The 27,740-nt window shown below is 39.2% G+C and overlaps 1 protein-coding gene across 1 annotated transcript; it reads left to right on the top strand.

Moving 5' to 3' along the window:
* The first annotated feature begins 128 nt into the window (after window positions 1-128).
* On the top strand, window positions 129-27,740 carry LOC149162006 (reticulon-like protein B23). Its single transcript, XM_089435615.1, has 4 exons — window positions 129-419; window positions 525-666; window positions 26,985-27,054; window positions 27,169-27,740. Exons 1-4 carry the CDS (start codon window positions 226-228, stop codon window positions 27,249-27,251), a joined length of 489 nt encoding a protein of 162 aa, XP_089291741.1. The 5' UTR covers window positions 129-225; the 3' UTR covers window positions 27,252-27,740.

Here is a 27,740-nt window from a genome sequence, read left to right as displayed (position 1 = left end):
TTACTTACAAAATTGGAAAAAGAAACCGAATTCCTAATCAACCGGGAAGAAAAAAAAAAAAAAGCTAATCAAAATGCAATTTGGAAATTCAAAGTCAACCACCCATTTCAAAGCCGCCCAAATTCATGTTCGGAGTCTTCCCTGTCATGATCGTCATCATATATCCTCGTCGACCGTTTGACGGTCAGACTGGAATAGGCTTTGATACCAAGCCTGTCTAGCATTATGGCTCTGGCGTTCATGTATGGGATTCTCAGCAAATCAGGGATGCCAGTGGTATTTATAATATGTGGGACACTCGTCTATTATCACTGTGTATTTCGTCATACAACTCTTGTGTCGCTTATATGCGACGTTCTCATCGTCCTCCTCTGCTCCCTTGCTGTCCTAGGATTGATGTTTCGCAAATTGAATGTATCGTAAGTTTTCTTCTTCTGCTTCTGCGGGCAAAAATATTAGTTAGTCTTTACTTGTGTTGTTCTCCCATTTTGACGAGACAAATATTATCTTCTTCTCTTTTGAAGGGTCCCCGTGGACCCTTTGGAATGGCAGGTTTCAGAGAAAACCGCTGACGATATCTCGGCCTCCATGGCGAATACGATAGGAGCAGCCGAGTCTGTGTTTAGAGTAGCTGCCAGCGGCCATGATAAGAAGCTCCTCTGCAAGGTGGGTCATGTCCATTTTCATTTGTCTCTGTTTTGTTTTCCACTTTTCAATTTTGGGTTTGAAGTGGTTTTTGTTACTTGTATCGTGAATTATTTAAAACCTAAATTCTTCCGGCCGCAGTGCTGTAACTGTACATTAATTTCGGGCAAATTAAAGCAGAGCATATTCCTGCAAAACCTTTCGGCTAAATTAACCAGGTTGGGTAAAGGTCAAAAATTCTAAGAATTTTGTCAGATTCATTCATTCACCTGCTCCATTTAACTTTGCCACAACAGCCCACCAGGACTATTCATTTTTTTCCGTCATGTTATGCATGGGCATGGTGTTGAATCTTGATAAACACCAGTGTACAAACCGGTACGTGAATTATACAGGGTAAATTCTTTATAATATGAATTTAGATTTTTTAAAGTATTCTTACTCTTCTTCAATGTTCCACCAAGTTTGCGTGAGGCATGTTGGGGACTTGTGGAGAACACCCCCATACTCCAGGGGAGGTCACAAGGGACGTCATTGGCATAGGGGATCCTAACCCAAATACTAAATATATAAGAAACACAACAAATTCTAAATGTATGGGTTATTATATGCCTCATCAAGTACACATTTGTACATTTAAAGCAGCAACATCCATGATTGAATTGGCAATTTCACAATTTGAAAATTGGAGGACCGTTGTATTTCTCATTTTAAAAGCTTCAATGTCCAAACCAAAATAAAATTCAATATTATATAATTACTTCCATCATCATTTAAGGGGTAACAAGTCAAGATGGTGAACAAAAAATGAAATGAAACAAGGCTCAAGCCACTAGTCATGCTCAATCATCCTTTGCTTGGCCTTTTGCATCTATTTGTTGTGAGAAATTACCAACATAGATTCATTTTAATCTTGGATCTGTCAGGCTGGGGATTGAATGACTCCATGCATTGTGTAATTTTATTAAAAGAGTCCCATATATATACATACATAAACGACCTTTGGTTTCATTTTCTCATTGGTTGGATGGCTATTCCTGTTCACCCATGACTTTATTTTCCTTATTTAAATGTTTAGATATCTAACATTCCCGCCTTAATCCAAAGGGCTGTTTTTAAGTCCAAGCATCTTTCTGAACTTTTCAAACTTTTCTCTTCCAAGCGCTTCGGTGAAGATGTCTACAATCTGGTCACTTGTGGAACAATGTATCGGCTGTATGGTCTTCACCTCTACATGATGTTGAATCAAATGGTACTTCATGTTGATGTGGTTGATTTGATTATAGAATCTAGGATTCTTGGCCAACTTGATTGCAAGTGTTATCAATCGAAAGTGGAGTAACAGTCACATGTTTCTCTTGCAAATCTTCTATTATCTTCCTGAGCCACACTATTTCCTTTGTTGCCATTGCAACAGCCACATACTATGCTTCCACAGTGGAATCTGCTGGAACAAATTGTTTACGTGATCATCAAGAGATAGCTGCTGATCCAAGATTCGTGAGGTATCCTAAAGTAAACACTGCATTCTCCTTATCCCCATAAAAGTTTGAATCTAAATGTCCAACTAGTTTGAAGTCATCCACCTTAGAGTATTTGAACCCAAAGTCTCTAGTTCCTTTCAAGTACCCTACGATGTAGATAATCCACGAAATTCTGATCTGCTAATATGAGCAATCTGAAATATAATTTCTTCTCATGTAAACACATAATTTCTCTACTAAACTTTCTCTACTAAACTTTGTAGTGGAGTAGGAACATAAATAAAACACAATTCGTACAATTCAAATTTCAAGACATATAATTTATAGGGAACCCAATTGGGAAAACCCTCTGCTTAATCGAAAATCTTATTGATAGACACTGAGGAATGATCTCTTACAATACAACTTTGTTTTCAATAGAGAATACACCCTTCTCCCTACCTTTCCTAGGCTTGAAAAACATGCATACTATAGCTTGATTTGATCCCTAAATCCTTGCGCAATAGATGCTCCTATAGGAATTTCCTCCTATTTCTATGCGCACTTCCCAAGGGAACTCTTCCTCACAATAATTCTGTGCACAAATTTCTTTTGCACACTCTTCCTCACAAGCTCACACACAACCTTGTGCGTACTCCTATTGCTTTGTCTCACCAGCCCGTGCTCACAAAACAATGAGTAACAATGTGTCTTCACTTCTCCTTTTAAAGCAATTTGAATGGCCAAATTTGGTGAGTTTCTAATTAAGGAGTTGCTTTTCTGATTTTTTGAGTTAGCATGAGTTAACTACTCATGCAACTCGTCCTATCTCTTGAGACTCAACCACAAGTTCTTTCCTAAATTAACTCGCACTAGAAGATTGATAACTCGCCCTTCCACTTTGACACATTAGTTAACCGCTTCATGAACACTTCCTAAATTTTAGGAATTCCCCTAAATTTTAGGAACTCATCCTACTTTTTAGGAATTAACTCCTAACTCATAGGAACTCATGCATGCTCAAGGCTAAGCTCATTGAGGCTCCTTGAATAAAGAACAAAACAAGGAATCCATTCTCGCTACAATTTTCAACACTTAATCTTAGCAAGGAAGGTGTTCTCAAGAGTAGCTACCGAAACAAGATTCTGCCTCAATCCTGGAACGTAGAGAACATCTCTGAGATTCTCCTTTAGGTGGTTGAAACTCTTCTTGTTCCCAGTCATGTGGAAGGATGCTCTTGAATCAATATACCAAATACTGCTATTTGCTGAGCTTGCCATGCAAGTGATCAATGAGAAATCTTCCTCGAACTGGGTAGAAAATGCATCTACCTCCGCCGATGCAGTAACATGATCCTTACTGGACTCCTTCTTCTTCTGATTTGGACACTTAGAAGCATAGTGCCCAAACTCATGGCAATGGAAGCACTTGATCTTTCTTAGATCCTTCTTGCCTTTCTCACTGCACCCGACCTCTCCTTGGCCCTTCTTGCCCTTAGCCTTGCTACTCTTGCCTTCCAGGGCATAGTTTTCTCGTCCTCTATCATAATTGGTCTCGCTTCTAGGGTTCCTCTTTGGATCTCTTCCTGTATGCAGTCAGTCCAAAACCTTTCCCAATTTGGGAAGTTCTCTCTCCCACTAACAGTATCTCGGAACCCTTTCCATGACTTGTGAAGTCCAAGTAAGGAAAAACTCACAAGATCATGATCAGACACAACCACACTCACCCCACTTAGTTCATCTCGTACTTGAGTGAACCTTGACAAATATGGGACGATTGGCTCATCCTTGCTCATTCGAATACTCTTCAACTTCTCCTTAAGAGCAAGCTTCCTAGTATCATTGGTACTCAAATACAACTTCAGGATTGTATCGTACATCTCAAACACTGTCTTCGCCTCATGGATATGAGGCACTATATGATCTTTGACCCGTTCTAGAATGATCCTCTTTGTCTAGATATCATTCTTATTATATTGGGCCAATTGCTGGGGGTCTTGAGGTGGCGCTATCGCTTGCTTGACGTAATCTCCCACCCCATTATCTTCCAACACTATTGTGATCCTCCCTTTCCATGGAACAAAGTTTGATGCTCCCTCTAAATAGTGATTTGCTCTCAACCCTTGGTAAGCCAACTTGCTTCCCTCGAAAGCTCTCTAAAAGCTACCCATTAACAACTTGTAATCCTTCACAAAAAACTATACTTAGGGCTTGGAGGTTGCCCACTTCACTACTCCCTTAGTCCTTCAAAGTCTGCAAATTCTCGGGCTTCAATATTTCTGCCACTGCTAGCACTCTTGTTGTCCTTCACATGATCTGCTCTCTGGCCACAATTAGGCATCTACTAACTGTTGAAGAAACTGTAACGAGGTTCGGTCTTCATAAATGTAATTTTGATCTTTGTACTTGTAAAAGGAAAAGAATTATTATTTTTGTCAATTGTAAAAATGAGTTTCTTGCTCATTGCATAGGTCTAGCACATGTTGAAGTGCTATAGGAAAGTCAAAGAGTCAATGTAATTATGAAAGACCCATTTAAGGGCAAGTTACACTATGTAAATATGTCAAAGATGATCCTCCAAAGCAAAGACAAGTCTCCTCTTCATGTCGGCTCAAAAATGAATTTTTATGCACTTAAGGACAAGTCGGCCTCACTAGCTCAAGTCGGCTCAAATAGGAGGGACAAACTCCTATATATAGGGCAACTCGACCTCACCAAATGAGCATCAAGTGATCTCTGAAATCAACGAAGAAAAGAGATAAGGAAAGGGTGCGAAAAGGAGCAGAAAGGTGTCTCTAGTCCAGCGAAGAAGAAGGAAAAGGAAATTGAGTTTTAGAGGACTGTTCTGGGGCTAATACCCGTCACACGTGCGAAGGAGAAAGGGTATCTCTGCTGTCATATCAGATCCATAAGTGCAATAACATAAGAAGAGTTTGATTGGGTGAAAAAGAGGCTCCAAATAGGCCTCCATCTCAAGCGAAGTAGGTCCCACATCAAGCGAAGGAAGGGAGCAAGAAAGAAGGACAATTTTGAGCCCAAATTAGCCACACGTGCGAGAAAAATCAGATCTGCAGTAGGGTTAAGAGGATCAGCCTCTAACTCAGAAATATACCTCAAGGAAAGTCCCATCCTCTAGCCTAAGCATCAAGCAAAAGGAAGCCTGCCAAGCGAGGAAGAGAAAGGAAGGAATCCATTGTAGTATAGGTCTCTGAGGAGACCTAGGGTTTCTACAGTTGTGCTACCAGTTGCCGGAAGAAGAGCGAAGGAAGAGATCATAATGCAGTGCAGAAGGAGGCATTGATTGAAGGACAAAAGGGAAGTTTCAAAAGAGAGACTGTGTCTTGTGCTTGGAGGATCTACTGGTCAAGGGTTTAGGGTTTGGCATTTGTCAATTGAAGCTTCAGTAAGAGAAATTTGCAAAAGGGTTTTCCTCTCTAGGAGAGAGAGGTTTTGCCCTGGCTGAGAGTCTCTTTGTTTTGGTAACTATTTGATGAAGTAATAGAACACACTCTAATAATAATAAGAGAAGATTGCGCTAATAAGAAAAATTAAAAAGTACCTCACAAATAGTTATCATCATCAGAAGAATCCTACCTAGATGTTCAAGAAAGTGTAACTAGGTTCAGTCTTAATAAATGTAATTTTGATCTTGTACTTGCAAAGTAAAAAAATATTATTTTTTGTTATTTATAACAATGAGTTTCTTGCTCATTGATTATGTCAGGCACATATTTAAGTGCTTCTTGTTTCTTGTGTTTTGGTAGCAGTTTGATGAAGTAAACACACACACTAATAATAAGAAGAAAAAGATCAATCTAACAAAGATAAATTGGAAAAGTGCTTCACAAATTGTTATCAAGTCTAGAAGAATCCTACTATACATAACTGCCCTTGATTCATCAACATGGTATTAGAGCTAGGGTGACACATCGAGGAAAGGGCATCTCAAGAACACCCATAAGGTGACTCATCAAGGAAGAACATCTCCTTGATGATTTATGAATACCTCCCTAGTTAAGAGGGAGTGTTGAAGAAAGTGTAACTAGGTTTGGCCTTCATAAATGTAATTTTGATCTTTGTACTTGGCAAGAAAAATAAATATTATTTTTGTAAATAGCCAAACACCTTGTAATGATTAATGAATATCTCCCTAGTTAAGAGGGAGTGTTGAAGAAAGTGTAACTAGGTTCGGTCTTCATAAATGTAATTTTGATCTTTGGACTTGTAAAGAAAAAGAAATATTATTTTTTTTATATATAACAATGAGTTTGTTGCTCATTGATTAGGTCAAGCACATATTTAAGTGCTTCTTGTTTCTTGTGTTTTGGTAGCAGTTTGATGAAGTAAACACACACACTAATAATAAGGAGAAAAAGATCAAGCTAACAAAGATAAATTGGAAAAGTGCTTCACAAATTGTTATCAACTCTAGAAGAATCCTCCTATACATAACTGCCCTTGATTCTTCAACACTAGATGCCCTAGATTCTTCAACACTAACAACCCTTCACCTGTACTTCAGATGCCACCAAAACTGCCCCAAATATGGACTCAAACACTTTGCAAAAACATCAACTACATAAAGACATACATACCTCAGAAAGTATCCTTCTTTCTACTGTTTGAACCTCTTTGGCCTGCACTTCCTTCTGAATTTCGGTCCTTTGGTTAGGGCACCCTGTGGCACTACAAGCATGCTCCTACTTGGCTGAATTTCCCTTCTATCCCTGCGCAATTCCCTTCTTAGAGACCTTGCCTCCTGCGCTGTTCCTTTAGGTGTTTCTGCCCTTGACTTAGGTCTGCTCCAAGACAAAAACCATGCCCAGGTCTGCTCCTAATAGGGCTCGACCCTTCCTGAACAAAACAGAGATACTGTAGCCTCTTTCACAGAGAATTACCACTCTTAGAACATGCACAAAACTGCCATTAAATCTACCAGCGAGTTCCTCTAACTAGGCCTGCTCCAACACAGAAAGAAAACTTGTTTTTCTCCCTCTGGACAGACTCCTATAGAGGCCGTGGCTCTCCTAACTCAGGCGTCCTTCTTCTTGAAGATTTGCACTTGTGTTGTTCTTAAATCTATTCCAAGTGCTTTGCTACCATGTAGAAAATCCACGAAATTCTGATCTGCTAATATGAGTAATCTGAAATATAATTTCTTCTCATATAAACACAGAATTTCTCTACTAAACTTTGCAGTGGAATAGGAACAAAAATAAACAACAATTCACACAATTCAAGACACATAGTTTCTAGGGAACCCAACTGGGAAAACCCTCTGCTTGTTGAGAATCTTATTGATAGAAACTGAGGAATGATCTCTTACAATACAACTTTTTTTTCAATAGAGAATACACCCTTCTCCATGCCTTGCCTAGGCTTGAAAAACACACTTGCTGTAGCCTGTTCTGATCCCTAAATCCTTGCACAATAGATGCTCCTAGAGGAATTTCCTCCTATTTGTATGCACACTTCCCAAGGGAACTCTTCCTCACAATAATTTTGTGCACAAGTTTCTCTTGTACACTCTTCCTCACAAGCTCACACACAACCTTGTGCGTACTCCTATTGCTTTGTCTCACTAGTCCGTGCTCACAAAACAATGAGTAACAATGTGCCTTCGCTCCGCCTTTTAAAGCAATTCGAATGGCCAAATTTGATGAGTTTCTAATTGAGGAGTTGCTTTTGTGATTGTTTGAGTTAGCATGAGTTAACTACTCATGCAACTCGTCCTATCTCTTGAGATTTGTTACCGCTCAAACTAGCAGGGGTCCTAGGAGGGGATCCTATGGAGCAACTACTAGGTCAAGGGAAACAATGGAGCGATAGCCCACTGTCACCTCAACTAAGGCTCCCTGCTCTTTTCGGAATTTCACCAATGGGAGGAGTCCTGGTATGAGAGGAATCACAAGAATAAATGGATCAATGATAAGATATGGGGTGATTCCTAAATCCTATTCACAAGAGAGGCTCAAATAATTGGCTTGCTTGCTTTGGAAGCAAGGTGATTAGCTCTCTAAGAAGGGCTATGAGGATACCTAGACCTAGGGTTGGAGAATATCCCTTAACAAGAGGTATCCTAGACCTAAGAATCCTAAAGGAGAAATGGCTTCTATGTAATCCTTGTGGAATATGAGTCACAAAGTTGTGGGACCACAAAGAACCCAAGTGGGCCCAAACTAGGTCAAGGGTGTGGAGTTGATCAACAATAGAGGGGCTTGACTAGGTTTGGGAGGAGAATAGGATCAAAGGAATAATTTTCTTTTGAAATTCAAATGCAATGATCCAAATGAGGATACTAACCCAAGGCAACCTAGGGAGAGGATTGATCCCTGAGCTAGGGCTTGCAATATCTCGGGATTCCACCCTCAGATTGAAGTCAAATTTGGAGGACCCCTTAAGAAAACCTTAGTGCAATTGTGGAACAAATTTCAAGAGTTTTGAATGTCTACAAAGGATTTTGCTTGATTCCCTAGGCGACCTACTTAGGGTTAGGCCTAGAGAAAAGAGGAGGAGGTGAAAAAGATATTCGTTTGGTGATCACCTTGGACTAGACCAATGCCTAGCCTATTGGGAGAATGGAGTCAATGTAATCCAATATTTAGAGAGAACTTATACCCAATCAAGGAGTCTCCTAGCAACTTCGCATGGCCCAACAATAACAACTAGGTTACTAGGAAAGTTTACATCGTTGGTGCTGCAATTGATGACTTATCAAGGTAATAATGATCATCATATACCTCTAGGACATTTATTCATCATACTTTGAACGTGAAACATATGGAAAGCCCTCACAAAGACAAGTTTTGACAAATCCACATTTCTTAAAGGCAACTATGCCAACTTCATGAGCGAAAACATTCATACATAAGTGACAATACATGTGAAGTAAAACATGAAATGACACTTACAAGCATAGCGAAAATCCTCCAATCATCAATGTGCAAAAATATCGAAGCTCCAAGACAAAAGATAAGATTTTCCAAATATCGAAATGCATTAGGCTTCAAATTCATCCATCAAAGAGGCTAGCCAAAATTCTCAAGAAGAGATAGTCTGTTGCCATTTTGATGTTCTATGCTGTTACAATCACTTAAATCCAAAACTTCTTTATGTTGCAAAATAAGTTAAGTAATTGTAGATAGAACATAAACCATATAAACCATATGCACGATGGAAGATAACCAAGAACTCAATGAGACATAGAGAAGTTAGGTCAATGACCAGGACAAAACCCACAAAGGAAAACCCAACTAGATTCTTCTTCTATTAGAAATCAATTGTTCAACAAAGATACAAAGTACACTGAGAGAATGAAGCAGTTCACCCAAATCTGAAGATCTCTGATAACAGTAGCTGATGCAAACACTGAATCACTTTGGCTTTGCAATATCTACTCTTTCTCTTCAGGACTCTCTCTCTCTCTCTCAATCTTCCTCTAGACTCTCCAACTCTGTCTTTTCCAAGTTCGAATTCTCCTTTCACAAGCACAAGTATGTCAAGTGAGGATGAGAGGCACAAATATATAGGAAGAGTAAGGAGGTCAAATTCATGAGGGAGTAACTCCTATGCGTTGAGGAGGAGTTACATGTGCCAAAATAGGAGTGTAACTTATGCCATAAAGGAGAGGAGTGCAACTTATGTGTTAATTTGAGTTAACATGCTCTCTGCTTAGGACATTTACTTCAGAATTCCATAGTAACCCATTTATTAGTCCATTAGAAATCACATGAATTATTATCATATTGATAGTAATTGAAGAAAGAACATATACAATAAATGACGAAGACAAGCCAAGACAAGAGGACACAGTAATATGGATCAAGCCAGGGAAAAACCCCAAGATGGGGAAAACCCTTAATCAAATCTTCTTATTATTAATGTCAAATGTTCAACAGAGTAAGAGGCAAAAAATACAATTGATGACTGAGAAGCAGTCCATGCAAATCTTCCATTCTGCCTTCAAACATTAGCAGTCAAATTCTGCCCTAACCAGTGATCAACGACAGATAAAGTGGCTACAAGGAGTCTTCTATACTGGGCAATCAAGCCCGGTCAACGATATGATGTAACAACTATAGATGTAGAGCCCAAACTAGGAGGCTTCTCCTCAACATACCCCACAACTTTTCTGTACCAACCAACAACATCAAACAACCCGAACACATGGAAGAAAGACCTTTGTTCACCTACGTTATAATAGGAGAAGCCGCGGCTAGGGCAGAGGAGCTTTCCTAGCCCACTCGACCCACAAAACAGACCTCCCAACTTGTTGCTGTAGGTGTCCTTACCTACAGCCTGAACAGAGACAACATAACCCTTAAAATGTGCACAAAAATCCCTCTTACCTCTCCTCTGAGCTGCGGCCTAAGTCTGCAAGAAAATTTGTCTCAAGATCTGTCCAAAAACTCATCCTTTAGGCCTTCTCACAATCTGCCTAGGACCTCAGACATCTACGACTAGGTCTGCAAGGAATCCACACCCTTCCAACAGAGATATTCCTCTCCCAGCTTGTGCTCCTTGCCTCCTATCTTCTTGCCTCAGAATCATACCAAAATCGCAGAGAAAATCCATATGTTAATGCACTTAGGATCTATCTACTAAGGTTGGAGGGCACTTCCTTTTATAGGAGATGGAGAGGGGTTTAACTTCGTTAATTTACCCCAAGCCGACCTTGATGAGTTGCACATGGGTGGGCATAAATTCAAAAACATATTTCTCCTTATCCAAATTTGATGATCTTTAGGTCGATTCTGGTACTCTTGAAAAGAGGAATTTAATGCAATAATCATCTCCATCAAATGAGATGTCCAAAGTGGAATTTGGCCCTAGTTTCCAATTTTAACACTCCCTCTCAACCAATGTTTTAAAACTCCGACTCCGACTCCGACTCGGCCGAGGATCGACTCCGACTCCGACTCCGAAACGGTAATGACTCGGCCGGCTCGATTTCAATGACTCGGTCGTTGTAAAAAATACATTAAATATTTATTTTTTTTATTAAAAAACATAATTTTAAATATTTTAAACATAATTTTAAAGATTTTCATTCATGTTTCCAAACACACAGCATTATAATATAGATGGAAGACAACATATGATCAAAGTAGGCTCATGAACCAATCCACTATATCAAAATGGTACCCAATGGCAATACATAGTCAACTGTCATACATGATCAAAGAATCAAAACAAAATACAAATAACCAAGGAGGCTAGAAATGGCCTCTACAACAAAAGTAACCTGTGATGGTGACCAAACTGCAATACTAGTACTACTGGGCCTTGGCTAGTAGCTACTGCCAGAGGAGCCAAGATCATCTCGACCAATCTCTGGATCATCATCATCAGAGTCAGACAAGGGGCCCCATGGCTCCTCCTCCTCATCATCGTCTCCAACTGCAACTGTAGAAGTGGTACCAGTACCACTAGCAGGCTGTGCAGCAGATGCAAGCTGAGATAGAGTAGATATGCGGCTGCGCTTCTGTCGTGGCTGAGCAGAGGAAGCACCTACAACTGGAGTGCTTGCTGGCTGTGAGACTGAGGCTGGTGGATTGGGATCTGCATTCAACTGAACAGGCTGAAGTTGAACAACATGTTCAAGTTCAACTGATGTCTCCATATCTATATCTACATCAAGATCCTCATCAGGATCAAACTCTGGTGGACGACTCTCCACTACCCAATCTGATGTTGGATCAATGTCTTCCAACACAATGGGATCTGAATCAGGTCTTTTGTTCAGCAATTGGTTTCGTCTGAGCCGAAGGTTGTATTGGACATAAACTAGATCATTCAACCGTTTTTGATCCAAACGGTTTCTCTTCTTTGTGTGAATCCTCTCAAAGACAGACCAATTGCGCTCACACCCAGATGCACTGCAAGTTTGACTCAAAATACGAATTGCAAACCTTTGCAATTCAGGGCACTGGCCACCAAAGGCCTCCCACCATTGTGCTGCAAAAAACATAGGAGTGTAATGAATTATGAGTTAGATGAAGGCTGAAGCTCAACAAAATTACAAATTATATCTAACTTTCAAATTATAAATGATTTAACAAACTTTAATAAAAAAGTAAAACCATTAAGAAATTGAAAATTGAAATTTTTGTTTACCTGGCTCATCTGCTTCTCTTGCAATCTTTGCTAGGTTCTTCCCAAAGGTACCTGATGCATTGTTGAAGGATGTGACCTGTCGATGTATCTCCAGCTGATCAGACTCTGATGGGATCATGCGTTCAATGCAATCAACCAGTCCATCTCTGACCTCCCCCCTCAAAGCTCCTGACTCCTTAGCTTTATAATGATACTGTGGGTTCAAAAAATACCCAGCTGCATGTATAGGGCGATGGAGTTGATTGTTCCATCTTTCATCAATGATTGCCCAAATGGGCCCATACTTTGCCACTCTATCCTTGTATGCTGTCTTTATTTGCTCCTTTGCTTGATCCATAGCCTCATAAATGAAGCCCATAGCCAACCTTTCCCCATCCACCAACCGCAACACCTTAACTAGTGGCTCAGCAAGCTTCACAATCTCTGCTGCCTTTCTCCAAAAAGTTTCTTCATGGACTTTCCTTTTCAATTCTTTGCCTTCTGGTTTGTTAGACCAATTGCTTTGATTTCATTCATCACTGGAAAACATCTTTTGCAAGTTTCTATGTTGGGAAAGCATAGATTGCAATGTCAAAAAATGTGTAGCAAATCTAGTGATGGCAGGCCTAATAATATCCTTGCCTCCGGTGTGTTTCCTCATGAGACTCAAAACCAGTGTATGATTGTAGATAAATTTTGTTATGCTTTTGGCATGATCTACAGTGTTTTTGACCCAATCTAATTTTCCAATATCCTCAAGCATGAGGTCTATGCAATGTGCAGCGCATGGGGTCCAAAAGATGGTCTTGTGTTTTTCCTCTAACAGTTTACCAGCAAGAACATAGTTAGAGGCATTATCTGTGATGATTTGAACAACATTAGCCACCCCCACCTCCTGAACAACCTGATCCAATAGCTGAAACAACAAGTGGCCATCTTTTACCTTATCAGATGCATCAATTGATTTTAAAAACATGGTTCCCTGTGGGCAGAAGACAAGAAAGTTTATGATGGTACGGTTTCTTTGATCAGTCCATCCATCTGACATGATGGTACACCCTGTTCTTGCCCATGAGTCCCTGAACTCTTGCAAATACTCATTAATGGATTGAATTTCTTTCTGCAAACAAAACCCCCTTAGCTCATGCATAGTAGGGCCTTTGAAGCCTTTTCCAGCAGCATGTATGGCATCAAACATAGGCTCATAATATGGTGAACGAGCAGCATTAAAGGGGATATCAGCATCATACCACCATCTAGCTATGTACTCACAAGCAGTCTCCCTCAATTCTTTCTTCCAATGGTCATCTAAAGTGGGCTGAATTTGACCTTTACTAACTTCAGGACCATGTGCATCTGATGGAGAGGAGGGAGTGAAATAACTTTTGATAGTCACATCACCCTTTTTCAAATTCATTCTACCCTTTCCCTTATCTTGAACAGAACCAAAAGAGGGAGGAAGATAACGGAAAGGGTTGGATGCCTCAGTTTGAGGGATAGAGGAAGAACCCTCAAAATCATAGTGGGGGTTGGTAGCCATCATTTTTTGTATCTCCCTCTTCCTCCCAATTTCAGCCTGTATCTCTTTTTGCCTAGCCTTATCTTCTTTAAATTTCTCAAAGCTGGCCAACAAATTCTTTCTAATCTCCCCAATTTCTGGTGAGGTACATGGGGTAATTTGGCCTCTAATCCTTGCCAAGTGTTGTTTCAGCCTATTAATGCCCCCAGGACCTTCCTTAATTTTCCTATGGCAAAATTTGCAATGCATTTGACTATCAACCATTTCAACATATGCCCAAGCAGGATCTCTTGCTCTAGGTGCCATTTTTTGACTAGGAAAACAATCTGAAAATGAAAAAAAAAAAACATTGATTCAATGTTCATTTATTTGACAAAAAACACTCTCTAAGCTTTCTTGATATGCACCTAAAATTTACTAAGCAAAAACAGATTTTTAGAGGTGGAAAAAAATACCTCCAGGCACAAACTGCCTCCTCAAGCTTGCTCCAAGAATCAACTCCTCAATGCTGCTCCAAATGGCTGCCCAAAAAGCTCCTCACTCCAGCTGCAATGCTCCTCCAAGACTCCTCACTGCTGCTCCAAAACAAGCTCAAGAACTGCTCACTAATTCTCAAAGAAGACTCTCACTCAAATGCATAAGACTGCTGTGAGTGAATGAGAGCATTTGGGTGTCTTAAATAGGGTTTGGGAGGGGGAAATGGACCCCAAAAACATTTAGCATATTATTATAACAGTTTGGGATCCATAAACTTCATTAAACAATTCAAAAATACCAAAAAAATGATTATTTTTATGTGGTTTACGCGTGCCTGGCCGTTCCTTTGTGACTCGGCCGAGTCATATCGGAACCGGCCGGGTTGACCGAGTCACACATGACTCGGTCAACCGGACCGTTTCCTTGGCCGGGTCACTCCTCCAGGCATCAACTCGGTTCAACTCGGCCGTTTCGGTTTCGAAACGGCCGGTTTTTAAAACATTACTCTCAACTAAGGAGAATTCCACCTACCAATACATCATACCATCCTGTCGTCATGAACCATCTCTACATCTCGTCTCACCTCTGCTGAACACTGATATAGATAATGAAGAAGAATCAATCGAGAGTGAGTCACAAGACCTTGCCACTCTCCACTGACAAAAGTTAGTCCACATAACCAGGGGTAGAACCCTAATCGGACTTGATCCCAGATCAAGTTGTTGATCACCATGCATCCTAGACATAGGGAGTACGACGGTTAACGATGTACTTCCCAAGAGTCTTGGACTATATGGGTAGGATGATGCTAGAGCAACCATAGGGGAAGAATAAATCACATCTTGCTGACAATCTACGTAGGGAAAGGATAAACAACATCATACAGTTACATGTCACAATCATTGTAGGGAAAGGATACACCACATCCTACGTGCATGCAAACCACCATGAGTAGGGAAAGGATGAATCATGTCCTACATGCATCCCAACGAAGAATCTTCGGAAGGATCCTACACGTGGGGAAATGATGAACCATGTCCCACTGACCTGTCAACCATCGATCGTAGGGAATGAGCATCCTACATGTGGGGAAAGGATAAACCACATCCCACCGACATTTCCACATGTGACAACTAACAGATGCCTATATGCATCTCTCACTGGGGTATCTGCAGGAGAAGGTGAATCACTCACCCTGTACATAGCAGACCTATAGGGGAAGGTGAACCACTCAACTTGTACATAGCGGACCTATAGGGGAAGGTGAACCACTCACCCTATGGTTGCACAAGAAGTACCCTAGGCACCCATGAGCTCCAGAGCTCAATGTTCAACTGGGACCCTCCTAGTAGGGTCTATTGATGACTCCCAGCCTCTCTTTGAAGAAAGATAATCTTGACCTTACCAAGAGGCCATGTAAAGATGATAGTAATCTGCTCATCCAACCAACAATGATGGAGCTTGGTAGCTTTTTCATGTACCATATCAAAATAAGGTGGTAATTGGAGCTATCGAGGAACATGGATTCTCTGAAAAATGAATCCTTCTCAAGAATATCGCAATATCCAGCACGTGCTCAAATGGCTCATAACTGGCTTCATAATAAGCCATACTTGCTGCTATATACATTCAGTCTTATTAGTGCTTCCCGAGCAACAAACCTCAGAATTTAATTTATTCAAGAAATAAAAGTGGTCCCCAAGAGATATAACACTTAGATGTGCTCTTTCTATTTACCATACTGACAGTTCAGCAATTTTCAGGAGTGTACTTCAAATCTTAATTAATCTTGATGAGCAGCTATTCAATATTTGAGCCTTAACCTTAAATCTTCTTAGAGTCAAGGCATACCAATGCCCCCATAAGATGTCTATATCTGGATCAACAACTTCTCCATTTTATTAGACTTTTAAGCTTAGGAACAAAACTAGGTCTTTCATCTTGAGTTTTTAAAAATCAACTCCCTCTTCCATTGATAAATGAGAGGATCATCATCTTGTTAGACAAACAACATCAATAGCTGTATCCAAACATCATGGCTTCCTCGCAATATCAAGAAAGTAACCTTGCCAAAAATGTAACCATCAAGTTATCTGCAATTTGCTATTAATCCAGGGATTTTATAGTTCCCTCTGAAGCTTTGCTTCAACCATGAGCTTCCCATATGAGAGATGAGACCTTCCATGAGGCAACTGAAGCAGAAAACTATTAGGAAGCTTCAGGTCAAAGAAGAAAATTTTGAAGTCCTTCTTCAACCAGGGGGAAGAAATCCTCCCATGAGACAACACAACTGTACGATCCTTCATAGCTAGATGTAAGCTACCAGCGTATCAATTTACCCAATACATGATAAGGAAGAGTCTTTCTCACTCAGGCACCTATATATATAAGACCATTCTTCATAAGATCCTGGCTTAATGTAACTAAGATGCCAAAATGAGGGTCTTCTGCTCATCGTGCTTGAGAAGTCATAGAATATGTCTTGCACTTCCTTTAGAGCACTTCTGTTTTCATGCTGATAGGGGTTGATACAACGAACTGTTAGCTGTTCTTAAAGAATAACGGCTTCAAGTGTGCAACAATCCTTATCAAAGACAAAGTTGCTGTAATTTCTTTTACTGGCAGATCCCTGAGGCTTCTTCATGGTAGATGATCTTTCAAAAGATAGGATATCCAAAGTTTACATCTGTCTTGTTCATAACCTCGTTTGTGAACAAGACTACAACACTAACATCAATTTATACTTACTGGACTGTACAATATCATACATGACGCTGAGCTGTATATGCTGTGATGCCAAACATAATGTAGTGCCACACATAGCAGAACTGATGCCACAGATGAATGTGAGGTAATCAAGAATCTTCATGGCACAAGGTTTTATCTTTGCCTTTTATGATAGCTTCAGGGCTCCAACCCTCTGCTTCAACTCTTCAATACAAGTACAATGGTTCTTCAAGGCTTCCTCAATACCTTCTGCAACAAGCCTTGACAATCTTCAATACCACTCTCAATCAATATACAAGAATCCTTCTTTCATCAATGACAACTTTATGATTCTCAGAAGGAGTCTCCACAGCTCTTCATGTCACCCAAACAATTTTCTTCAAGGTCACTTCATGATGGCCTTTAACAATACATCATGATCTCCAAGGGTGCCTTCAAGATCAGTTTAAATCTTCAATAATGCTTTCCCAGGATGTCTTCACAATATCTTCAACAAGCTTCTTGATGTTGGCTTCAAAGGATGTTCTCCTATACTCCTTCAGAAGTCTTTACCTCTTCAACACCACTTCAAGGGTTCAAGGATTGCTTCACAATGGTTCTTTTCAAAAACTGCTCAAGAAGCTTCTTCAAGAATATTCAAGTACACTTCAACAAGCCACTCCACAAAGTATTCTTAGTCTTATCCGATGTAGCCTTCAAGTCTGCTTCACTATTTTTCTTTTTTGCTATACTTCTGCTTCACTAATCTCCCTTGATCCCAAAACACTGTCCTCAATAAGCTTCTCTTCAAGACCTGCTTCAAGAAGTCTTCAAAACAATGCTCCAAAGGGTTAGATCTGCATACTTAAAAAACACTGTTTCAACACCAAATCTGCTTTGAGGTGGTTTTAAGGTTGCTCAACAAGACTGCTTCAAAATGCCCATGAAATAAGCCCCCAAATCTGCTCAAGGTAGCTTTAGAAGTTTGTCCTCAAAAGATGCTTCAAATAGTCTCTTGGAGCTGCCTTCAATGATCCTGCTATATATTGCCAATATTGTGCCTCCAACTGTGATCCAACAAATTCAACACTGCCTTCAAAAGCCTGCAAAAATGTGTCACTATTCTACTCCACCACAGGTCTAAGATGGTTGCTTATTACTGGTCCGAAAGGCGCTAGCACAAGTCCTTAAGAGGTTTCACAAGACTACTGTCACAAGTCTGCAATTTTTCTGCAACAATCCACGGGTCCGAGCTCTTCCTAACTGGTCTGATTCTTAACAATCTGCTACACGTCCAGCACAAGATTATAACAGGTCTGAAATGTGCTTTTTTGCCCAGATTTGAGGTCTGTTTACAAGGTAAACACAGCTGAATTATGCTTAAGAGCCACAAATTGTTAGTGTATAACCAGAACCAATGCCCAAAAAATCACAGAAAATTAAAATTAGAGTTGCCCAATTGCTAGACTTCAACCTCCTTTTTCTTTAATTTACTTCTGCTTCTCTTCACCCAGATATCTCAGCTGAAATTGATGCCTAACCGAACTGCATAGGTTTGTATATATAGTGGTTTGAGCATATTTGAAGGGACACGACTTATGAAGGGGTGTGTTGAGCCTACTTAAGTCGGGTAGCAGACTTGCTAATTTTTGGAATATATTAACTTCAAAAATTAATTTCTCTATAATGAGAGAGAGTTAGAAGGTGTGTAAGAGCTTGTTAGAAAGGGCATAATGTCCTCTACAAGCTGGTGTAAAAACCATTTCAAGATAATGTGTATAATGTCAAAAAGAATAATTTTTCTTTTATGACAGTCCCTACAATATGTGACAGTCCATTGGAATTTATTTTTACATGATTAGGGCATTAGGTTTAAGACATCATTCATGCTTAAGGAAAAGGATATTTTATTTAATATGGAACAAGGACAAGGGCATCATGATCATCTCTAATAGGTATAGGGCTTCTCTCTTAGGGCATCTTCAACAAGGCTAGGGCACCTAGGACTTATGCTAGGGTTTCTTACGGTGTTCAATTATCGTTTGGGCTTGCCAATTCATCATTTCTAGGGTTTTATGTAGATCTAGTGTTCCAATATGCATTTTAGGGTTAGGGTTATCCAAGGCATGCTTCAACTAGGGCTAGGGTTTCATCATCTTCAACAGTGCACCCAAGCTGCCATCATATTGACATCAATGACAACTTTATCCAACAAAATCAATGATGAAAACTCACAAGAGACGCTGCAACAAGCTTCAGATTTTAGCAATTGACAAGAAAACCACGAATTTTCAATGAAAAAGTCCTCCTAGGGCTAGCGACCTTCTCTTCTAGGCTAGGCGTTGAAGCTTGGAGAGGTGGGTATGCTAAATCTAGTGTTAAAATAGGCAACTAGGGCCTAATTCCACCTTGGGACAACTCATTTGATGGAGATGATGATTGCATTAAATCCCTGTTTTCGAGAGGACCAAAATTGATATAAAGATCATCCAATTTGGACAAGCGGAAGTGCATTTTTGAATTTATGCCCACACATGTGCAAATTGTTTAGGTCGGCCACATCAACATGTATGCTCATGAAGCCCAATGGACACGACTCTTCATCCACAACGAATTGTATAAATACAAGTGACCTCTCACCTCATTTAGCATTTTCATCACTCACACATTCTCTCTCTTTCTCTCATTGGTTCGTACAACATTGGGCATTCTCTCTCCCCCACGTGTGGCACAAGGAGGGCAAAATTACAGGACATAATTGCAGGGCTGAAAATCTCAGAAATTTCTGTAGTTTGACCAACGTTGACCAACATTGACTTTTGACTTACCGAGCATCATTTGACTTCGGTTTTCTGGGTATATTTCTGTCTCAATAGGCCGCATTCTTAGACAAAAACCGAGGAAAAAGGAGGACTTTGACCTATGTTGACCGCAAGTTGACCAAGTTTGACTGCAAATTTTGACTGTTTTGGGTTGAATTTGACCACTGTTGAAGGCCGAGTTTGACTACCTTTGACCGAGCTTCAAAGGAGGAGTTTGACTGCTACGTTGATCTTCTATGATTTCTGGTTAGGGTTGAAGTTTGACTGTAGATTTTGATAGGGCTGTTTTGACTTGAATTTGGCAAGTCAATTTTGACTATTGTACTCTCTCTCTCTGCTGAACATTTTGATATAATAATAAGAAGAATTGATCAAAGGGTTTTCCCCACATTGGGGTTTTTCCTTGGCATCTGCCAAATCTGGTGTCCTCTTGTCTTGGCTTGTCTTCTGCATTTTGTTTCATGTTCTATCTACTTTTACTGTCAATGTGATTAATGTGATTGCTACTGGAAATCTAAATTGGAAATTGTCATTAGGCTGCTAAAGGAACATTGAAGTAATTGTGCTAAGCATAGAACATACCATTGTTAACTAAAATTAACATGGTATCAGAGCCCAGGTGAAGACAAAGCCCAAGAAAGAGAGAGAAAAGCAATCACTAAGAAAGAGCTGTTGGGCAAGAATGCCTAGTCTAAATGGAACCTCCCTCTTAACAGTTTTGAGACCAGTCTTTAGAGTAAGTTGTGGGATGGAAGCCAACGGGAAGCAAGCAGAGGCTTGATTAACGATACCTCCCCTTGTGTTCTAGCCACTCAGTGCCTCCAGCGCTGCAGAGTCTGTGGCTCTGACGATTGCAAGGTCACTGTGTTAACCACTAGAAAGGCGCTGAATCCTTCAAGCTAGGTGAGGAAGGGTGGCTCTAGAGATCTATCAACCAAGCTTATGCTTGGAGGTAAATTATTAGTACAAGCTAATCCTAGGATGCTTATGCAATGAAATGGGTGGATCTTGAATTGAGATTGTTTATGTTCCTTAAGTACTTGATGTTAATTTCCTTATAGCAAGAAGTACTTAATAATGAATTGAAAGACAATCTTAAAACAAGACAAGTGCTTGATGATACAAGTGCAAATGTTAAACAATGGATCAATGCCCAAGATACTTAGAACAAATATCTAATTCAACAATGATTATTTGTGACCATTTAAAATATGCCAATTACCAATGTTAAGAGATACTCACTTAGAATGATTAACTTATGAAACTTAAGATGCCAAATGCTTAAGATAGACAACAAAGATATCAAAGCCTCTTAATATTACGATCTTTTACTTAGAGCAATGTTTCAATTAGATGCTAAACACAAAGATGCCAATTAGATCTTGATGTTCAAATAACTTAAACCATTAATGAGATTAGATAATTTAAAGTTTAGATATTTGAGTGATTTTAGTGCCAAGTTAACAATTTCTCAAATCTAACATAAAACAAGCAATTATTAGAACTCAACAACATAAACCACCACGAGCCAATTTAACCATTAATAGTTACTTATGATGAAGTATAGGACAATAGTAAATATGTCACTTCAAATCAAGAAATTAACAAGCATATAAAACTGAAAATGACCAATAAATAGCCTAATGACTTGCCAATTGATAAAATAACTTTGCCAATGTAAATTGATGAACTTTTAGCCCTTTTAAGATACTATATTAAGAAAATATCAGATCTGATTATGCCTTTTATGCAGAGATATCAGCCACTAGAAATGAAGATTCAAGACCAAAACATTAATGCCCAAGATGTCTAGAAGCTATGATAATATGCTAGAAGCCACACCAATTAATTTTATACCCTTTAGAGTGTTCTTTTCATATTTATATCAGATCTGATCTATTCAGTTATGCAGAGATATTCCAGCAAACAAATGACTAGATCTAAGCTAGATATTCAATGCCCAAGTAGCCAAAACACTAGCAAAATTTTACCATGAAATTATTAGGGTGTTTAGACCACTTAGATATGATTTTAGGGCTTTTAATTCACTGTTATAAAATGAATATGACAACTGAAGCAAAACAGTGACAAAGTGAGGGTTTAGAGAGCAAACCCTAGGCCCAAGGCCTTCTAGTACAATTGACCACAATGTCAAAATTTCTCCAAAGATAATGCCACCTGAAAATACAAATTTTGAGCCAATTTTGTTTGCAAAACACACCAAGTATTCAGTCCAAAAAAATCAGAGATGGGCAAGGGTCAAATTAGGGCCAAGAGAGAGCAACTCTAAGCCTAGTAGGGCTAGTGTTTGGGCAAGAGAGGGCCTAGAAGGCCCAGGAAGAGGTAAAGGAGGTGAGAAGAGGCTAAGAATGCCCAGGAAGAGGTAAAGGAGGTGAGAAAAGGCTAAGAAGGCCTGATGCTGGAGGGAGAAAGCCCTCTAAGGGCTAACGGCTAGGGTTTAAGGCTGAAGGAGGGCTGAAAAGGGGGCAAAGAGAGGCTAGAACAGAGAGCGAAGGGCAAAGGAGGAGGCCGAGGCAGGAAAAAGGGAGGCTGAGGCAGAGAGGGGGCTTGAAAAGCCCACGACAACCGTAAAAGGTTGCCATCTAGGGTAAAGGAGGGGGGATGAGGCCTTCTAAGGCCATGACTAGGCCAAAAATGGCCCTAAACCCTCAGCGTTGGGCCAAGGAAGGAAGGCCGAGAGGCCTGGAGGGTACGACCAACCCCAAAAGGGCCCAAAAATGTGACGCAGGGCCTTCTTAGGTTGATGCAGGGCTAGGAGAGGGAGACACTAGCCTTGGAGGGGCTGGATCCGCGCCTAGGAGGGCTGAAACTTGAAACCCTCGCTTCAAAAAAATTAACTTGCTTCAAATTTGAAATTTTGCTCAATTTCTTCAATGGATGGCCCTGCAAAATTTTTGGAGACTAGATCTTACCCTCAAGGGCCTAGATCTAGCTCTATTCCAACTTTTTCACTTGATTTCACCTGCAAAAAATGGAGATAAAAAATACCCAAAACCCCAATATATACAAAAGTCTAAAAAATCCCAAAATTACAATTTTTTTTTACAAATATACAATGCTTTTTAAAAGAAATTTTGAGAAATAATTTTTTATGGAGTTTTTCTTTGATAAATGGCTAATAATAATTTGGAAAATAAATGCAATCTATAGCGTTAGCAAGGTTAGATAAACCACACCAAATATTTGAAGTCCAAACAAGGTCAGCTTATGCCCATGGTTTGTAAACTTGGAGCCCAAGGATTGAGGAACCTACAAACACTATATAGTTTCCTCAAGAAAGCTTGTTAGACATATGGTGAATCAGATCACCTAAGACAGACCAAAAATCTATCAATATAATGTTCTTATCACCATCTAATCAATAAATAAACTTTAAAAAATTTAAGAACAATATAGGAAACCCTGTACCCAACACATAACACAGATCAGTGAACAATAAACCAATGTTCCACCAAGGTTCCGGGACGAGGGGGCGAGGGAGCGAGGGGGCGTGGGAGCGGCCTATGCAAAAGCTTCCTACCATTTTTTAGGAAACGTGGGGGAGCGTCAGGGTCTTAAAATTTTATAAATATAAAATATAATTTATTAATTGAGTCCACTATGACAGTTTGGTTTGAATTGAAAAGATGCAAAGCATGATCATTGATATGAATATCATTTGACATTATCCAAATTTATAATATCATATAAAATAATAAATTTAAAATTCTAATTCAGCTTGGTCAAATTCTAATTTAGATTTTGGTCAGACAGAGGGAGAGCTTCAGCTTGATAAGGTAGCCACTGAATTCTGTGAAAAGGTAAATGAACAGATCAGGAACACTGCATTGGCAGTAGAAGGGGCAACTACAATGGGTTGTCCAGCTGTATTGGATCCAACAGCTAGAAAGTTTGTTATATTATATATAATATAGACAGTACACCATATGCTGAAAGAAGAGTTTTAGTTCCAGGAGAGATGAGAAGATCACATGAAAGAGTTTCTGACAGTTTACTATCAAATGACATTGACTGAAGGATGACCATCTGCGAACCAACTTGGGTGACCAACGATGGCATGGATAATTTGTCTACCTTATTAGAGCAATGCCATGCAGTTCAAACTTCAAACTAGCAGTGTATTTCAGGGGTGAAAATAATTTTCAGACCTGAGAATTCAAGCTGAGAAATTGTGCTCTGTGTAAATTTTGTAACTGTATAAATTCATATATAACGACAGTTCCTGAGATTTCTTGTTGCCCATAGTATTTTGTCATGCTTGCAGTAAACGCATGTTAGTCTATAGTACACCCAATTATTTCCCACATGACATAGGTGCTGCTTCCATAGTTTGTATGTCAAATGTCATGCAAATTAAAAACACAAACTTAATGTCTCATATTCTTTGCCTGTCACTCCAGTTATCTCCCCACTGTAATCCAGGCATCACTTGAGAAAAATAGGAGAAGTTTTAAAAGGGAAAATTCATGTACGTGCTATATGGTCCAACAAATTTCCATGATACTGACCCTCTAAAATAGCGCTCTTTGAAACCAAAAGACAGCACAAGACGTTATCCCCATACAGAACATGAGTAGCTTTGTACCACTTTAGGTCTATTAAATCATAAACTATAAGCAAGGCCATTTTTTTGGGAGCGTGGGGAAACGTCCCCTCAGGGAAGGGAAACGTTTCCCTGGCACGTCCCCCTGAGTTTCCTCCATTTTGGGAGCGTGGGGAAACGTCCCCTACTCATCCCCAAGTCCCCGGAGCGCGGGGGAGCGAGGAAACTAGACCCCTAAGGGGGGGGGCGAGTCCCCGTGGAACACTGCAATAAACAACATGAACTGCACCTCAAAGTCTTTATTATGATTCAAAAAACATTCCTAGTAGGACAATAATGTTACGTCAGCTTTTCTGCAGAATTTTCTTAGTCAAACATTAGATGGCTTGAGACACAAATGACTCTCTAATTTATCGGTAAACCCTCCAAGTGGAAAAATAACGGCTAATTGGCTTGATCCTCATCAAAATAATCTTGTCTGTCGATAAACCTTTGATGATCTTTTAATCTCAGCCGTTGAAAATATTTATTTTGAGGAATTTTCGATTTTCTCATTAAATCCCTTTTTTATTAGCTCACAATTAATTATTTTGAGCTAATTTTCTCAAAAAATTGATTTTGACTTAACTACCAAGGTCCAAGGGTCCAATTTTTTTTTGAAATTTCTAATATTTGCTTGGTGGGGGACCTCCAAAAATCAATTTCTTTGAGACCCACAAATTTTTCCTCTTGGAGAATTTAATTTCTCTAGACATTTAATTTTGACTCTAATTAATTAAATTTCTGGCTTAGGATTTTAATTTATTTTTGCCAGAAAATTTAATTAATTGACACTTGAGGGGATTAATAATTTTTTCCACCCTCTAATATTTTAGCCATGGTGTCTAAGTATGAGGGACCATGCACTAAAATATTTTTTACATAAGATTTTTACAATTCAACCCTCAAAGGGGGAACACCCGTTCGGTATAAACCCTCAAATACCCAATTCTGTGACACAATATGATATAGTAGACTAAGTGATTTGTAATAAAGTAATTTAGCCAATTAACTCAAATTATTCCCAAATCACTTTTACATAAGACTCGACTAGAACACTAGGACTCACCTAAGACTTTGACGAAGAATTCCACCCTAGCTTTGACGTGAAGTTGAAGGGAAAAACTATGCTGACCATCTATGTTTAGAAACACAGATGAGTCAGTGAGACGAAAAACCTCCTAGGATGAAACTCTCGCCAAAATAATAGGCTTACCTAGGTTGTTACATACAAACACGGTCTTACTAGCGTCATTAACATTATAAATTTGCAGAATGGGTTTACAATGACTCAAACTGCTAAAAGATGATCCGATCCTTTGAAATTTTTTTTTGGCTTGTCTGCTTCCTTGGAACTTTGACAAAAAGTATGCAATAGGGTCTTCAAATTATGACAATGACTCTTTTGACTTCTTGACCTAGGACAAACCCTAGAAGCACTCAATGGGTGTTTGACCTATAAAATAAAAGACCTTGAGCATGAAACCCATGCTCCAAAAATAATAATAATATTTTTTCTTTCATTTTACAATATACAAGAATCAAAAGTTCATTTCATATTTATGAAGACCGAACCTATTTACACATTTTTCAACAGGATTACCCTTAAAAGGCCCATAGAAGTTAAACTTTATCCATGATTCCATCTTCTTTTGGGGGTTTTGGTTTTGAAGTTGATGTATGAAAGAAAATGTTAAAATTTTTCTGTGGAAATTATTTGAATTTTTTTATGTTTGTGTCTCTTCTGAATGTCTTTTGCTGCATTTCAGGTTTGATAATCATTTTTTAGATTTTGCCTCATGATAAAAATGAGGTTACGCTCACTGTTTTGTTGAGCTCTCCATTTTGTTTTTTGTTTTTTTGTTTAAACTGCCTTGCAATAATTCCAGATCAACTTAAAAAGCAAAGAGCATAGTCACAATTACACAAATTTATCCTTTAAGCAGATCTCTAACAAAGTTCTATGTGAAAGACCAGAAAATTTATAATCCTGTTATAAATTAAGAACACTAGGTTGGTACATCTATCCTCCCTTACCAAGGTTATTTCATTGCAACTCAAAACTTATCTCACAGTGCTACTACCCCACAAAACCAATCCCATATCCTCACTGAGATCAACCACAAAACAAGGTCAACCTACACAAGGCAAGTCCCCCTAACCAATCTGACTGGGGCCGTCCTTCTAACCACTTCATGTTCTCCCCAAATCCAGCATCCACCATGAGACTGTTCAAGATCCCTGTTCGGTTATCGTGGCAACTATTGTCCATTTGTTTGTGCTAGAACTATCTAATTTAAACTATTTGCCAGTTTGAAGTGGCCTTAAATATGCATAGTGCTGCACATCCAATTTTGGTAACTATGTCCTCAACCAATGCTCAGTTAATGTCATTTCATGTTGTGTTTCACTGCAAGATTCACAAGATTAGTTTGGTTTCACTTAAACCACAGCAAATTTAAACTTTTCCTAGAAGTTTATTCAGTTCATACTTTTGTTCCAGAATAACTGTTTTTCGGACATGTTCCAAGGTTGAGTTTGAGTAATTACCTTGCAGGTTTTCTCTGGTCCACATTCTTGGACTTAGCTTCAATGTACATTATTTTAGAGTAAATAAGATATTCTAACCTATTGATTGTCTTTCTTTGAGTGCAGGTAGTAGTTGTTCTGTATGTTCTATCTGTAGTGGGCAGAGCAATATCAGGTGCAACAGTTGTATATGCAGGTACCGAGTAATTTTATTGTGAGTGTAGAATTAATGATAATTGCAGTTGCACTTCCATGAAATCAGAGCTTCACTCAAGTAATAAAATTCATCCTTTTCTGTAATGGTAAACAGGATTATGTCTTGCATCAGTCCTTGCCCCTTTATCGAAGTTGTCAACTGATTCAATCTGCCAACCTCCATCCCTTTCGAGATGAAGAGATGGTAACAAGATTGGAGAACTAGAAAGTTGATGTTTCCTTCGGAGTATATGTAGGATACGTTTTTCCTTTCAAAGGTTTTGGTGGAGTATATTTCGGCTTCCAATTATCTGATCTCTACTGGTACGGAAAGATTGAAATTCATTTCTGTATACAGATCTTCAGTAGCCTATCATACTGATATTGAAACTAATTCCAGTATGTTAGCAACATTACAGTTGAACTAGATAAACCATGAATTGCTGCAAAAGTTACAGTATGAAGTTAATGGTTATCTTATAGCAGCACTCGTTCTTAAAGACTGGTATGGAGATTCATCTGCTTGTGTTTGTGCATTTGAAACTTCCTGTTGCTTGCAGGAAATAATCTGAAACTGACTACTGAATGCCTATAGGTAGGAAAGTTTTTGCCAGGGAACTGAAACAGACATAATATTGGTGACATTCATATATTGCCAAGGCATTGGTTCTATAAGTTTTTCCATTA

The sequence above is a fragment of the Pinus tabuliformis genome, chromosome 5_2, assembly GCF_031772625.1.
Source record: "Pinus tabuliformis cultivar Carrire ecotype Pingquan chromosome 5_2, CPIR1, whole genome shotgun sequence".
Taxonomy (NCBI): domain Eukaryota; kingdom Viridiplantae; phylum Streptophyta; class Pinopsida; order Pinales; family Pinaceae; genus Pinus; species Pinus tabuliformis.
This window is presented reverse-complemented; position numbering and strand designations above follow the sequence as displayed.